General features: G+C 36.1%; 1 protein-coding gene across 1 annotated transcript in view; it reads right to left on the minus strand.

Moving 5' to 3' along the window:
- Positions 1-17,936, minus strand: part of LOC128378537 (proteasome activator complex subunit 3-like) — a 34,577-nt gene that overhangs the window by 7,237 nt on the left and 9,404 nt on the right. Inside the window, exons 2-7 of the mRNA XM_053338100.1 lie at positions 15,455-15,487; positions 15,283-15,345; positions 9,197-9,301; positions 6,592-6,643; positions 5,619-5,734; positions 3,914-3,982 (exon numbers count right to left, since the gene is read on the minus strand). Coding sequence (XP_053194075.1) covers positions 3,914-3,982; positions 5,619-5,734; positions 6,592-6,643; positions 9,197-9,301; positions 15,283-15,345; positions 15,455-15,487 — 438 coding nt within the window. The remainder of the gene's footprint in view (positions 1-3,913; positions 3,983-5,618; positions 5,735-6,591; positions 6,644-9,196; positions 9,302-15,282; positions 15,346-15,454; positions 15,488-17,936) is intronic.

The following is a 17,936-nucleotide window of genomic DNA, read 5'->3' on the forward strand; positions in this document are numbered from 1 at the left end:
TCTGATATTCTGATATTGTCCAACTCTTAATTTACGATTCTGATATCACCCGATACCGATATATGCAGGCTTTTTACTCCAAAACTGTTAGATAGCAACATTACATATCTCCTATTGTGGCATTAACACATTATGCCTGATTTTATTGTGATGCTCCACTGGATGCTAACATAAATGAAACATGACTTTCAACATGTAAACCCTGTCTGTGCAAAATAAGAGAACAACTTCAACTCAAGTTTTGGAAAAAGGATGTTATGAAAATGTATTATGCTGCTTTGCAGTCATTGCAAATACTATCCGTATGACACATTTGGAAATAGATCCAAACCGCAGACATAATGTCATGCACCGGGCGAGCAAGCTTGTTAGTCACGGTTAGCAACCCACAAGTCTAGCGTGTTGTTGTTGTTGTTATACATCATCAAGCACACGCTGGCAAACGTCCCATGCTGCGTTCATGCAGGCTTGGAGATGCTGAAGCCTACAGAACAAACATCGGTTATAAAAACAGATACTTCCCGATATTACATTTTTAAGTAAATATCAGCCGATAATATCCCTAGTTTGAAGGGCAGGCATTAACTGGCTGTGCACTGAGCACTGATGACTTCTGTTACTGTGGAGGGGAGGAGACAGAGAGTTTTTTCCACCCGTATTAATATTTTTGGAGTGGAATATTTTACGCTTTACTAACAGCATTGACTTTGTCACTAATACTCTCCCATATGTCATTTTGCTGGTAGTATTTGTTTTTGTTGTAACTCAATATATTTGTTAACCTCTTTCACTAGAACCTGATCACATTTCATTTTGCGCTGCGGCTTTCTGCTCGTAATTTAATTTACGCAGTTATTCTTAGTAGTTCACCTCCAAAACGCACACAAACTAAACTCTCAATCATCGCACAAGCAATTTAGTACCCTTTATTTGGGATCTTAGTAAATCAGGGCCTTAGGCCCTGCCTTACCTTCAAAATTGAAGTCAAAGTAGTGTAAGTATTAACAACAAAATACTTAAAGTATCAAAAGTAACCTTCAAGTACTCACTATGAACCATTAATAGTGTTACATTTATAGTTTAGTATTATTATTGAAGCATTATTTAATTGACATTTTATTGTTGTCAAGATAAACCTATAATTATGAATCATATTTTAAACTCATCATATATTTTACAACACATTTTACATCTTATCCTGAAAGTTAAAATGAGCATAGCTGTTAGATAATGTGTGTGTATTTATGAAGTATAAGTAATTCAATATTATATATATATCGCACCAAATCACTGCACTTTTCACATAGAGCAGGTCTAGACTTCACTTTGTCATTTTATTTAAAGGTACCCAACATTCCTCCATGAGCAGCACTTGGTAACAGCAGCAGGAAATACTGAAGTACTAGGACCTCAAATTGAAACATATCATATTATTCCAGCTTTTATTTTGAATTTTGAGAAAATGACTTGACTTCCCCTCGAAATGTGGTTCATCACCTCAGTGGTTACTTTGAGTTTATTATATACAGTATTTAAAGCAGTGGGACTGCAACTGAAGTTGACTGGGAATAGTTATTGATATCTGACTAACACATTAATGTAAGCTGAGAAGCACTATGACCCTTTCCCCTGACAACACTGAGATATTTTAAAAAGAACCATCTGACTGCTCTGCTATCCTCTGAGCTGCTGCTGTGTAGCGTGTCAGTGCTGCTCCCTACTGTCAAACAGGAACTGCAAATGCACATTCACACACACACACACATTTATACACCATTTGTGCAGCCATCGGGAGCATTTGGAGTTAAGTATCTTACCCATGGACACATCGACATGCGATTGGAGGAGCCGGGAATCAAACTGCTGAATGATCTTAAGATTAGTGGACAATCCAATCTATCTCCTGAGCCTCAGTCATGAGTATTTCACCCTTTGCTTGGTAATGTCTTGAATGTTTCCTGGAACTATTAGAACATTTGGCAGCAAGTACAAGAAAAATGGAGACGGTTATTTTAACTAGTTCGGGTAACTGTCCAAAGGAAATTAACTACAACCCCAACTGGTCAAGGCAGATTGTCGCCCATCTAGAGCCTGGTTCTGCTTACGGTTTCTTCCTGTTTAAAGGGAGGTTTTTTTTGCTACTGTCGCCAATTGCTACTCATGTGAGAATGTTGGGTCTCTTTAAATTAAATTAAAGAGTACGGTCTAGACCTGCTCTATGTGTCAAGTGCCTTGAGACAACTTTTTTTGTGAAGGTTCACATTCATGCACCTGCTGTGCTCTCACTAAAAGACAAAAGTTATTGTATCTTAGCATTAGATTAGATTATAAAACTGGCTCCCAAGAAACTTCCTGGGACATGATTAGGAATTGGTGGACCCACCAAATGAAGCACTTTAAATGTTTATCCCTTTTGGGATGTGGACAGGATTACTGGATATTTGCAATAAACTCCACAGACTGGAACAAGAATCAAATTATAATCAAGTGACTGTACGTCTGATTTACTTACTCAAAAAGTCACTCATATACAGAATACAGACATCTGGAAAGACACATTTCTCTGCACAGTCCGGTGTGTCCTTACTCTTGAATGAAATCCAATGCTTGACCATTTTAAGCAGTTATCTGACATCGGCATCTCGACAGCTTTTGATATGTTTCCACAACTATTCAAAGCCATAATATTTGCAGAAGACATTGAAGATCCCTCAAGGATTTTCAATTCTACAGACTTTGATGATCCTCAGACTTTCCTTATAGCGCCACCAGCAAGTCAAAGATTTCACTTATGCTTTCTGGATTGACAAACAGTCTGGTTCAAACATTCATGGTCCCCAGACTATGTGGCCTGACTCTGATGATCCTCAACTTTTCATCTAACATATCATTTTCTTTACCAACATATCTCAACAACTATTGGATGGATTGTTATGAAATTTAGTTGACACATGTAGGCATGGGCCGGTATGAGATTCTGGCGGTATGATAACCATAAGCAAAAATATCACGGTTTCACGGTATGGCGGTATTACAGCTCCTAAAAGGAAGAAAAATAAAGACAGACATGTTAACCCTTTATAGGACACTCATTGAAAGGAAGGAAGGAAGGAAGGAAGGAAGGAAGGAAAGAAAGGAAGGAAGGAAGGACGGAGGAAATAAGGAAAGAAGGAAGGTAGGGGGAGGAAAGAAAGAGAGGAGGGAGGGAGGAAGGGAAGAAAGAAGGAAGGAAGGAAGAAGAAAGGGGGATGGAGGAAGGAAGGGAGGAGAGAAGGAGAGAGGGAGGAAGAACAGATGGAAGGAAGGAAAGGAAGGAAGAAAGGACGGAGGAAGGAAAGAAGGAAGTGAGGAGAGAAGGAGGGAGGGAGGAAGGACAGATGGAAGGAAGGAAAGGAAGGAAGGACGGAGAACATAAGGAACGAGGGAGGGAGAAAGGAAAAGAGGAAGGGAAGAAAGAAGGCAGGGAGGAAGGAAAGGAAGGAAGGAAGGAAGGAAGGAAAGGAAGATATTTTGGGATATTTACAGAAGTTACCAAATATAATTATTTGCCCAATAAAGGGTTAATTTAACCTGAATCTGTAATGACAGTGTGAGGGGTTGTGATACTCTACGCTGCAGCTGCCCCATGTGAGAGATTTCTGACCAGCACTTCCTGTCTTTGACCAGACTAAAAACACAAGCTCATACCTTAGGAACGGTATGACAGGAAATTTGGCGGTTTCGGTTATCGTGGCTTTTCCAAATCGCGGTATACCTTGAACACGGTTATCATCCCATGCCTAGACACATGCATAGCCCCCAGAGGATGAACTGTAATAACTTTGATCTTTTTACCCATCATCTGGTCCAAATTTCATTTTGTCTAAAACTTTGGCCAACAGCATTCTCTGGATGAAGTGGTCTTAAGTCTGACCTGTATGGAGACTCCAAAGTTGTTTCCGTCTTCGATTCTTGGGATGAGCAGCTGGACCCACATCTTAACCTGACAAAATGTAGAAACATGTTAATGACAGAATCTTAAGTTTGCGTTAATGTCACATGGTTAAACTGCTAACTGACAGATAAATCAATAATGAGAATAATCATTAGTGGCAGTTAAATATCTTGTTTTGTCCTGAGCAGCAGTCCACAACCCAAAGAATGATGGTATTTGTAGTAAACTGAACCACTGCAATGCTCTTTTTTACTGGACTTCCAAAGCAGTCACTTGAAAAATTACAACTCATTCAAAATTGTGCTGCTAGACTTTTAACCAAAACATGAAGAGTGAGCATATTACTCTGATTTTAGCTTCACTTCATTGGCTCCCCGTATTTTTTTAGAATTGCTTCTTTTTACAGAAACGTATTGCATTCACTTGAAAAAATAAAATAGCTCTGTCTTTCGGAATCAACCAGATCATTTTCCTGTTTTTCTGAGTCACCACATAGCTAGTCTGAAAGCATTTCATATATATTATGTTGTATCCGTGGAGCATGCCAAATCAAAGTAAAACTGGATTAAACTAAACAAGCGGGCCATGTTTGCGTCTATTAAATCGAGCTCTCAAGAAGGGAATGAAAGTGTTGTTTTAATGATCTAGTTAATTCAGAAATGAGGATTTTTTTTTAAGAAAACCAGGAAGAATGATCTCATTAATTCAGAAAAACAAGTTTTTTCCAATGAATGCAATACGCTTCTGTACCTTTTACTTGTTTTAAAGCTCAAAATGGTTTCTGGGGACCATCGTTATTGTACAATCCTTCACAAACTGTCAGATCATCTACTACTGAGTTTTTAAATACACACAAGAAAATAGATAGTGCAGCTTTCTTTAATTATGGAATATTCTACCTAAAGCTGTAAGAGATGTGAGCTTGTTACTGAAATGTGGCTTTTAATTAGTGTGACTTATTTTTACTATTTTTACTTAATTCTGACTAATTGTCTATTGTCTTTAATATTATTGTTTATTTGCTGTTATTCTATTATATAGTTTTTTTCCCCCTTTTTTCTGTAAAGCACTGAGCTACATCCTTTGTATGCGAGGTACTCTATAAATAAAGTTTATTACTACTATTTAAAGGGATTCCATTTAATATCATAGAATGACTCAAAATCATTCATGAGTCATCAAAATAGTTGTGTTACAGTTAGAAACGATTCATTTTCTGTCCATGACTAATAGATTAATGGACTTATTATTGCAGATCTGTGTGGTTACTAAAACATCTCACATACACTTATAAAGATGAGCTGCTTCCTTGACAATCCCTATAATCAGCTGATTATTTCATAGTAGTTCAGCTTTTCAATTCAAACAGGTTGGTGAAAATGTCTTTTCCTCTGTTGATCCACAAAGTGCTAATGTGCTAAAGATACCACATGACAACACAGAAACTGTCCAATTAATGCACTAGCTGTCAAATCATGTGACGTCATGTTTCCTCCTCTTGGTTATTTTGTAGTAAGTCAACATGAACCTAATGAACCAAACTACAGGTGTCAAAGTGAAAGAGTCATATTTGAACATCAGTCTCCTGTGAATAAATGAAATACCTTCCTTGGACTGTGTGTGTGTGTGTGTGTGTGTGTGTGTGTGTGTGTGTGTGTGTGTGTGTGTGTAGAGAAAGCCTTACGGTGTTACACTTCTCAATCAGCGCCCTGATCTCTGGTTTGACTCGTTCGATCAGGTCCGCCAGCTTGGTGTTACATGTCAGCATTCCCTCTGGCATCACCTGTTTGTTGGTTCCGCCTGGAATCAAACACAGACTCAGCTCAGAGTCCCCTCTCATCACAGAGTGCCAACTCTGTGCTGCAGTTCTGCTTATTCTAAAAAGGCTCAGAAGACATTAGCTTCATTATTTGAGGTGTTACACATGATGATTTATAGCTCAGTTTGTCATTCAGACATCAACATGATGTGTGGATGAACTCAGCTCTCATTGCTCTACAGTTGGCTTGTATTATATTATTGTATTATATATGGGTCAATTACACGATGCAACCCAGTGTCCAATTGGTGTAACCAGTATTTTTTCATAAATAAGAAAATAAATGTGAACTAGAACGTGGAATAAATACAAATTCACTTTTGCAACGCAACACTATGGTTTTTTAACAAATGTGTTAAAACATGACAAAAAATGGTTGTTTTTAGTGCTCTATATTGACAAAATGCAATATAAATTTAGAAATACTCCAACATTTTTTTGAATATTTTAAAATGAAGTAATATTTGCATTAGTCCACTTAAATACACTGTAGGTGGATAAAATATTTAATATTTATCATTATTTTGTGGTTACACCATTTGACATTTTCAGGAGCATTCAGCCTTACTTTTGGTAAAACATGGTGCAAATGTCATTTCAAACGATATAAAACCAACAAAAATACTAAATGTACATTTTAACAAACCTGATGCTGCGTTTAAAACTATTTTTATGATATTTTTGAATTGATCATCTTGCCAACCCTTATTTGTCACTGACCTGATACCACTGACACAAATGGGAAAAAGGAGCAATTGTGTTAGCAAAACTAAGCATCATCATGAAAGTTGGGAGCATATAACAGAGTGTCTTTTGAAATGAGTTTTTCATTTTTTACCTTGGCAGTTCCCATCAGCTACTCCATCTTCTAGTTTCCTCTTCTTGGTATTCTGCAGTGCACACACAGAGGAAAACACTGTGAAGTCTGACAACAACTGGAAGAACTGACATGAAATGTTGTCCACCAACTAACTTGTTCAACTAGCTCTATCATCAGGCCAAAATGTTGGTCACTCTAACAATCTTTGGCCTGATCTCATACTGTAACAAGTGACCTGGGTCAACACTGAATAAATAGGAAATCATTCTGTGCAGAAACAGGAACATGGAGAAAGTCTGCTCCCACACTTCATGAGAGACAGTTCCCTAAATAGTCTCCAGTTATCCTGACGTCACACATCCACTGCTTTACACTGAGGCTGAGGTCTGAGGCAAAACAGAAATTTACCAGCGTTTGTTAAGTTTTGGGTTTCATCTTCACTTCCTGTTAAGTCATAATTTAAGTTCTGACACGGGAAATGAAGGGTGTGTGTGTGTGTGGTTGGGGGGGGGGGGGGGGGTAGATAAAATGTAGCTTTAAATATAGCGTGTGAGTAAACAAGCCATTTGAACCTGAAAATAACAAGGCAAGGTGGTGTTTCTAATTCTTTCGCAAGACTGATTCCAGCATGAGGGCAGGAATGCAGGTCAATTAATAAAATAAAATAAAATAAAATAAACAAAGTGAGGAAACTCTATCATAACGTTCATGAATCTGCAGTGAGGAAAGGCCAGAGGTAGGTTGTAAAAATTCAGAATACCCACATTTAAAAAAAGATAATAAAAGATTAATAAAAATATAATAAAATACAGTCAGTATTAAATAAATGGGTAAAAATCAGAACTGTGAGGAGGGGTATTAAAAGGAAAACTAAGATAAGAAGCAAATAAAATAATAAAACAACTAAGGGGTAATGTGATGAAGTAAAAGCAGACATAATAGGCAGCAAACAAACAGGAAATAAAAATAGAATAAAAAGTATAGTTCAAGTAGTAAAGCTAATAAAATAAAGCCAAAAATATCAATCCATGCTGCAGCGTGATTATGTAATAGGCTGATATAAATAACACTTGTATTATTTTATTCTCAATGGGACAGTTTGTAATGGAAATGGAATGATATAGTTACAGTATAGTTATGTGTGAGTGGAGCTCTAGTTTCACTTGCTGTATGTATGTGTATGTAAATGTTATGTATTAATCACCAGCTGATTAAAAGTCTGTCATTTTATATAGGTCACATGTTAGTGGTTCAGCCTGGCAGTGAGTCAGTGTTCAGCTGCAGTTTCTCACACACACACACACACACACACACACACACACACACACACACACACACACACACACACACACACACACACACACACACACACTAACTGTGTCATCATGTCACAATTATCAGTGTGTTTTATACTTGAAGCAAATGTGTTCTATGATATTTTCTGAGAGTTTAGGCTGTGTGCTCTGTTTTCACCACCGGGTGGCGCCTCCGTCCACGGGAGCAGGTTTAATGTTGAAATCAGTCTCCTGCCTGTTACTGCAGTCTTTATTCTCTTATTATTTTTACCTTTATTTTCCTTTTAATAACCCAACTTACAGTTCTGCTTTTACTCACTTTATTTTATTTTACAATTTATCTATTCCATTTTATGTATCTCTTATTATCATTTATTTTTACATTTTTATTATACCTCTGGTGTTTCCTCATTGCAGATTTATGAGATATGACAGCGTTTCCTCACTTCCTGTTTTTCTGGAGTCATTAGTTATAATACGGTCATTTACTGTGGAGTGTGTGTGTGTGTGTGTGTGTGTGTGTGTGTTGGGGGTGGGGGTTGGAAGCACTTTGTGTTACATTGCCATGTATGACAAGGGCTGAACAAATAAAGTCTGATTGATCAATTGGTTGATTAATTCCTGATATTACTGTGTGTCATTCTATATTCATTGCATTTTGTTTTGTCTATAGCTTCTAATAAACTTTTAATTTTTTTTATTTTCTCTTATTAATTTTATTCTATTTTTATTTGTCTTCTACTATATTTTATTATCACTCTATAGTTTTATCTTCTTATTGGTTGTATTTGTCTGTCTTCGTTTTGTATCTTTTTAACCTGGTTTTTATTCAACTTTATTTTATTTCATTTTACATTTGTTTTGTCTTTTTTATTCTATTTTAACCTGTTTTTGTTATTTTTACTTTATTTGTTTTGATGTTTTAAAATTGTATTTCCACTTTATTTTATGCTATTTATATTATTATTATCATTATATATATATATATATATATATATATATATATATATATATATATATATATATATATATATATATATACACATACACTTATATGATAATAATAATATAAATCTTTTCATCTTTTTATGAATTTATTCATCTGTTTTTGTTTTTGTTTCTTTCCTTTTTGATCTAGTCTTTAGTCAACTATATATTTATGTATTGATATTGTTCTTGGTCTACACACATTCAGCATGTCAATCAACTGAGAAGCATTTTGAACTACATTAACCTGTATGAAAAGTGCTACATAAATAAAGTTTGATTGATTGAATATTTGCTGCTGTAGTGTTTGTGTGAATGTCACATGATCACAGTGGACTCACTGTGTCCACACCATCATGACTGTTGGTGAAGACGATGGGCTCCGGGACTTTGATCTTGACCTCTGAATGGATTTCTCTCAAGTCGGCCACGTTGAGAATGGGCTCCTGGATACAGAACACACAGAAGAAGAAAATAAACTTGAAAAAAAAAAACCCAAAAACATATATACATATATTACATAACCCTGTAAATGAACACATTTGTGACAGCTACTTAAATAATATAAATATCTAGAAACGTTCTATGAGGAAAATAATGATTTTGCTTTTCCTTGGAATAGGAATACACTCCTTTGCTTTCTGGTGGAGACTGTCATTACCCGATGTGAGTCGCCTACCCGATGTGAGTCTGACATGCGCAGTAGCGTTCTCGATCGTCCGCCATCTTGGACGGATATCTACGGCAACACCGCTTGGACAAACTACTGCTACCATAGGTAAGACTGTGGTTTTTTGTGCGTTGCGTTTCTCGCGCATGCGCCCTGACGCTACCTGACGTCAGTCTGCCGCGCATGCGCTTTGTGTTACCCGATGTGAGTCTGGTTACCCGATGTGAGTCTGTAGCGCATGCGCTTTGTATCTATCCGCGCTGTTACCCGATGTGAGTCGCGCATGCGCCACTTTTCAATCTTGCACCGTTAATTTCGTTATCACCGTTCATAATTAAAATGAGCGATTTTGAATTTTTCAGTCAGCTCCATGCTTACCTGCAATCGGGACAGTTTAATCCCAGTTGTGGAAAAGCTGAGAAGTGGAAGATTACTCGTTCTCTGAGTAATTACATCTTGAAAGGTAATTTGGCTAGCATGGTAATTTGGTAATGATAATCATGGTAATCATTTGAATTATAATAATAAAATAATGAAAATATTTTAGCACAACATTTCCTATTTGCCAATATTATTTTTCATATTAATCAATTTTTATTTTTAATCTCTTCATGAAAAACCGTTTTAAAAAGTGTTACACATGGCTCATTAGTGACAAAATATGTCTGTTTCATGAGGTTGTCATAAATCAATACATTTTGTAATCAACATTATTTTAATGAAAAACATGAATATATATTTCAAGACAGATAGAAGACACACAGAGAGAGACAGACACACACACAGAGAGATAGACACACAGAGAGAGACAGAGAGACACACACAGAGAGAGACAGACACACAGAGAGAGACAGAGAGACAGACACAGAGAGAGACAGACACACAGAGACAGACAGGCACACACAGAGAGACAGACAGACACACGCAGAGAGAGACAGACACACACACACAGACAGACACACGCAGAGAGAGACACAGAGAGACAGAGAGACAGACAGACACACAGAGACAGACACACACATAGAGGGAGACACACAATTGTAATTAAAAACTGAGCTGGACATCTACGTCAATTGTGTTTAAATGACACCGTTCCAGTCTCCACTCTCGGTAAGAAGCTGGTGTAGTTTGTACTTTAACTGTAGGATCAATGAATGCCTAACTTATCTTATTGTCATCTTCTTGTTGTCTGAATTCAGATTAATTGACTAAAGGACTGTGTAGGAGAGAGTGATCAAGTCTGAGCTGGACATCTACGCCAAATACAGTAAGTCATCCTCATCATCCTCCTCAAGTACCTGCCTCCCCATCTACGTCAATTGTATTTAAATGACATCCTTTCAGTCTCCACTCTCGGTAAGAGCCTGATGTCAGTAGTTTGTACTTTGTCTGTAGGATCAACACAATACTTAACTTATTTTCATCTTCTTGTTGTCTTACTTCAGATTAACAGTCTAAAGGACATGACTGTGTAGGAGACAGTGATCAAATCTGAGCTGGACATCTACACCAATTGTGTTTAAATAACACGCTTCCAGTCTCCACTCTCGGTAAGAAGCTCATGTCAGTAGTTTGTGTCCATCTTTCAAACATCTTGTCTGTGTAATGTTAATACATTACTTTTCTTCTTCCTTTCCTCCATCTTTACTGCTAACATGGATATATAGCCTACTGAACATGACTGAATCCTTGACAGAAGAAACCTGGACTCTACTCATCTTCCTCAAGTCTTTTTTGATTCTTTCAGAAGCTAAGTGCTCTGTTTGTTAACTACCCAAGTAAGAATGATACACAAATTAGCATTTGAACACATCCCAACACAAGACACTGAGGTAAAGTTAACTAGTATGAGGTAGAACTGGTGCTTAATTTGTTTTATTAACTGTAATATCTACTGAGTGTGTGGACACATGTTTAAAAGACAGTGCCATATAGCTTCAAGTTTACTATATCTGTTGTACTAATATCTTTATTTTTGTGCAATTTCAGGAAAAGATGAAGATGATCGGGAGACTGCACTGTTGACAATCATCCTTCTGCCTTAAGCATCTACATACCTGTATGCTCCAGATTCAGATTGCTTCAGTCTTTCTCTCTCTCTTTCTCTACCAACCCCAACCGGTCAAGGCAGATGGCCGCCCACCTAGAGCCTGGTTCTGCCTGAGGTTTCTTCCCATTACTGGGGAGTTTTTTCTTGCCACTGTCGTCAAGTGCTTGCTCATGGGGGAATGTTGGGTCTCTTTAAATTAAAGACTAGAGTCATATCTTCTTATGTGATTACATAAAATTGTCTTTACTTGAATATATGCAGAATTTTTCATATAGCTATGTACATACATGTGTCTTTTTTTCCTCCATTGTTTATATTAATTTTATAAAGCATGTGGTTAAAATTCAAGATTTAAATTCTTTGACAATACTGTTTAAGCTCTGTCTTTTGTTTTGTCCATCTCTGACATCAATTTGATGGAAACACATTTTTGTATTTTTAGATTAAAATGTTTGTTCGAATTCTTTGGTCCTTCAAAGTTATAAACTAAAAGTTAACAAACTTTCAGTACTGGCTTGAGCATTCATTCATTTGAAATGGTCTTGTAATAGTGTGTCAAACAGAGGCATGCATACCACAGTTTAAATATCTGTCTGCATCAAAACAACAGCTGAGGAAGTCCATCAGGTGAGTGGAGGAGCTGTGACAGAACTAGAAAGGGTGGTACCTGTGTCTATAACAAAGTATAAAATAGTGCACATCACACATCAGATAAATCTTGGCCTCTTTTTCGTTAACAAAACTGTTCCAAAATCAAAGCTCTATGAATGTAAAATGGATGTAATGTAATGTTAAAAACTTCAGTTAGTTTATACCATTCTCAATTGAAAAAATATAAAATATATAATATGTTTATAGTACAATACATCTATATGTACATATATATAATAAAATAATATTATATAAATAAAAAGATAGATACATAAGATAGTGTGTATCTATCTATATCTATATATAGATACATAAGATAGTGTGTATATATCTATATATAATTATATATTGTATATATATACTATCTAATCTATTTTATAGCTATATATAGATATATATTGTATATATATACTATCGTATCTATCTATTTTATAGCTATATATAGATATATATTGTATATATATATATACTATCTTATCTATCTATTTTATATATGTATATAATAAAATAATAATACAATATAAATATATCAATAAAAATATAGATAGATAGATAGATAAGATAGTGGATAGATAGATATAATTATTATTACTATTACTTTGTATTATTTTATTTCCATGTTTGATTTCCAGATAGTTCCATGATATGTATACTTACTCTTAACCTCTGACAACTATTTATAACCAAACTATTTATATTCATTCATATTTATGTATTTATACTATTGATTTATTTTATTTATATTTATACATGTCTGATTTCCAGATATTTCCATGATATGTATACTTACTCTTAACCTCAGACAACTATTTACAACCAAACTATTTATATTTATTCATATTTATACATTCATACGATTGATTTATTTTATTTATATTTATATGTTTATACAACTGATTTATTTCGCGTATCGCGTTTTGAGTCTGGGGGCGTTTTTTCCAAGCGGAGTTGCCGTACATAACCGTCCAAGATGGCGGACGATCGAGAACGCTACTGCGCATGTCAGACTCACATCGGGTAGGCGACTCACATCGGGTAGTGACAGAGACTTAGCTGAAGACAGCATTTCACTTAACTTAGCGTAGCATTACAGACTAGAAACAGAGGGAAACAGCTAGCCTAAAAAATATAAAAATATAAAAAATAAAAATGTTCTTATGAGGAAAATAATTATGTATAAGAATTCATGTCCAAATGCTTTTACTTAAAAAGGACCAAGAATATATTTATTTGCTTTCTGGTGGAGAGTTAGCTGAAAACAGCATTTCATTAGCTTAGCATTATAGACAAGAAACAGAGGGAAACAACTAGCCTAAATAATATAAAAATGTTCTTATGAGGAGGTTCTTATGCTTTTACTTAAAGGAACAGGAAAACACGTATTTGTTTTCTTGCAGAGAGTTAGCTGAAGACAGCATTTCATTAGCATTACAGACTAGAAACAGCCCGCCTGGCTCTGTCTCAAGAAAACTAAATTCACCTAATTCATCATAACTTTTGTCTTAAATATAACCAAACCATGCGTATTTCCCAGGTTCAAGAACAGTTTTTACCCAAGAGCAATAGTGTTGCTGAATGCAGTGAAGGCTTGAAAAATGTGTCTGACTGTGAAATAATCTGTTTAACTGTGCAATAACTTGAATGACATGCTGGGACTGTGCAATTATTTTAAAGACATGTTGTATGTGAGGTGTGTGCTTGGTAATTATGCTATATATATATATATATTTGCACTTTTCAAATATATATATATATATATATATTTGCACTTTTCATCGCTTTGCACTAATACGGGGTTGTATCTCAATTCCGTTGTATACCGTAACTTCCGGACTACAGAGCGCACCTGATTAAAAGCCGCATGCTCTAATTTTAGAAAGAAAATCAATTTTGTACTTGTACAAGCCACACCGGATTTTAAGCCGCAGGTGTCCCACGTTGTAATATGAGATATTAGCTAGGGTTGGTCCGATCGGCGATGCCTGACAGCCATCACGCAACCCTCCCCCCCTCTGACTACACACATTTAGGGCGCACTAGGCAATCGTACCGTGCCCAAGCACGTTTGCCCCCTAAAATCCGGATTATTTGGGTAGTGTGCTGTGAGTGCAAGTGTACCCTGCTTGAGGGAGGCAATTTTCCCGGGAATCCCGGGAAATGGACGATGTTTCAAAAGGCAACATTAGCTGAGCCCTGGTCATTTCAAGCAACACTAGTAAATGCGAGTGAGGAGACATTATGCATATGGGTTCCCAATCCGACCATTTTTTGTGTATTATTTTGTCATTATTAAGGCAAAAGAACTCAGTTTATGTCCATGGACATTATAATGAATAGGCTTAATATTAGTTTGCATCCAGCGTGCTGCGTGGACGTCATTACATCTGCTGCACCGCTGCTACCACAATTATCAAATGGTAAGTTTATTGTCTGTGACTGTGACCCTCATAAAAGTAATATTTTACAAATCTGCATTATATAAACTAACGAAATTCGTTAAAGTAAGTCATTTGGTGACTTCTAAGTCATTAAACTAAGTCTTACCTTTACTGGAGTAATCTACCTCGTTCGCACCTGTCATTGTAAGGTAAAACTTACCTACTGAGCGAACTCTCCCGTTCTCTCCTATGAACGAGTCGGACAACAACGTGTATCAAACATGAAACAAAGTGAAAAAATAATAAAGTACGTAACAGCCGCATCATATGCTTTTCTTCGAGTATTTTCCAGGTTGATGAGAGTGAGTACATATGACTGATTTACAATAATAAAGCGCGCTTGATTTATCACACAATTTCATTGGACCTCTGTGAACTACTCATCAATTTTATTGGTCTACTGTTACAAGGCAAAATATTTTGGGCACCACGAAAAAAAACATACATTAGCCGCACCGTAGTATAAACCGCAGTGTTCAAAGTGTGGGAAAAAAGTAGCGGCTTATAGTCCAGAAAATACGGTAATGTACAATGACAATAAAGATCCATTCTATTCTATTCTATTCTAATTGTTGAACTTTTCCTTCAATGCACTTGTGAGTCTTCCTGGTCACTTACCTTCACAAAGTTATCCAGCTCCAGTAGTTTTTGAGGGAAAACGCTGGCAACCAGGTGCTCAGCCTGTGATAAAACAACACAACATTGACATGAAGCATAAACTGAACCAGAGCTGAGAGAACATTATTATTTAACAATACGTTAGCTTGGTAGTACTGTGTCAGATACTCACTTCACTGGTGATCTGAGCCCTGAATGTCTCCACCTGTGAACAGATTGATAATGTCTTTTATTCATTCATAATTCAACATTTTAGCTTCATTTTATTGGGTCTATAAAATGGAAAATAGTGAAAAACTTCTGTCATACTTTCTGTAAACCCAAGATAATGTTCACAGAAGACTAATGACAGCAGGAAATATTCACTTCAGAGTAGATGGAATTTTAAAAATTATATATAAATGATAAATAAACTATAAAAAGACATATCAGAACTATACAATAAAGTTGTCTCTGTCTATATGGAGGCCCAGAAGAGGAAAAGCACAAAAAAGAGCAGCAGAAAAAAACAAAAACATTTTGCATCTGTCTCCTTAGCAACAACTTAACAACTATAACTCCTTGCTGGTGTAAAAACAGACAATAAATGCTGATATGTTAAAACATAGTTGTAATAATATATCTTCATAGTAGAAATGATCATTCTTTGACAAATATTGTACATTACTGTGCTCCTAACTAAATTACAGCACATTATAAACAAGTCTTTGTTTATCAAGTTTATCATGGCTGCAACTAACAATTATTATTTTATTTTTTGATTCATCTGTTGATTATTTACTCAGTTAAAAGTCATTTGGTCTAGAAAATGGTGAAAAATGTTTCTCAAAGCCTAATTTCAAGAGACGCTGGAACTGAATTTGAGCTTTTTTTCCAAAGCAATAAAATGATGAATAGTTCATCAACATAGAAAAAACTCTTTTACATGTTGATTGACAAATTGATTAATCGACTAATCATTGCAGATCTACTGCTTATAAACACTAAATATGCTGTTAGCAAAGAGTTGCACACATAAAGTCAGCCTGACTGCATTTAATACCAGTTTAAGCTGAGACCAGAGCTATAAAATATTCTAACGTTAAAATGAGTGAATACATTGCTTGAGCTGACCAAGCAGCTTCTATGAGTGAACGTTGGAGCTATTTGTTGTTATTATAAGATTTAATAATTAAATGTTAATTTTTTCATTTTTTGTTGCTGTTTTATTTTGAAAAGTGTTAGTATGTATTTTCTCTTAACATACCCCACTCAGCATGGCACCACAATGTCTGTAAAAACATGTCAAAGAATGATTGATAGAGTCCAGAATAACTTCCGGTGCCTTACATGGACATCACATTCAGCTCAAACTGCATACTGAAGATATTTGACCCTCTCTGTGACAGTATAAGACCCCTGTGTTCTGGAGTGAATCTTTGTCAGTGTCTCAGGCATGTAGACTTGAACCGAGCTCGTATTAAAACATGTATTAAGACAGAACTTCTGACTTGATTCATCTTTGCCGTCTATCTACACAGTTTCCGAATAACAATGGCGTCACGAACAGGATATGTGCCAAGGTAAGCAAATTAACTATACATCTTGATGCATTGATTTTCTGCTTACTCTTACGGTGCACAAAAAAGAACCTGGAAAGGGTGAACTGTGTATGATTTTACAATTGACCTCTACATGGATTGAGGAACTTGATTTAAAAAGTTCAAATAATTTGGCATTCTGTAACTGCTGTGTTTTAAAAGTTGCCACACACTATATGAGCATGCTCACTTGATAGGCAGACAGTAGTAGTTGTTGTACTGAAGTGATTGATGTAGTTGGTTATGTTGTAAGTAATATATGTTGGAAATAATGAAAAGGCCTAATTGTACGCTACGGGCGGGACAATAACAAAAGCGGTTGGAAGAACGCGCTATTGTGTATGAAAAAGTACTTTGCAGGCAAAGGGACTTAAAACGCTCACTATTGAGAGTGAGGCGTAAAACACTGTTACGCTGGGAAGAACCTAGGTAAGCAGGTGTTATATATGTTGTATTGAAAAGTACTTTGCAGGCAAAGGGACTTAAAACGCTCACTATTGAGAGTGAGGCGTAAAACACTGTTACGCTGGGATGAACCTAGGTAAGCAGGTGTTATTTATGTTGTGTATTAACGCTCACCATTGAGAGTGAGGCGTAAAACACTGTTATGCTGGGAGGAACCCAGGTAAGCAGGTGTTGTTCATTGTATGTTGTGTCTTGAAAAGTACTTTGGAGACAAAGGGACTTTAAAAACGCTCACTATTGAGAGTGAGGCGTGAACACTGCTATTCTTGGAAGGACTGTCCACCAGACGGCCCCGATCCTCGATAAGCAGGGGTTAGTTACTTGTTTCGTGTTATTTGTGAAATAGACACTGTCTCTTAAAAAAACGGACTGATCGCCAGACGGCCCCAATTTTTGGTGACAGGTGTTGACATGTTGTGAGAAAGATAGAATGGTTGTCTAGTGGTAATTAATAGAATAACTATTATTGATTATATAAACAAAGGCAAGTGTAAGTCTCGATCGATCGAGCAGCATTTGAAACACAGCAGAATAAAAAAACAATCCATAAAAATTAAACGGCACAATTCTACGAATAATTCTTGCTTAATACATGGATGCATGTGTATT

This window comes from Scomber japonicus, chromosome 18, assembly GCF_027409825.1.
Source record: "Scomber japonicus isolate fScoJap1 chromosome 18, fScoJap1.pri, whole genome shotgun sequence".
Classification (NCBI taxonomy): Eukaryota; Metazoa; Chordata; class Actinopteri; order Scombriformes; family Scombridae; genus Scomber; species Scomber japonicus.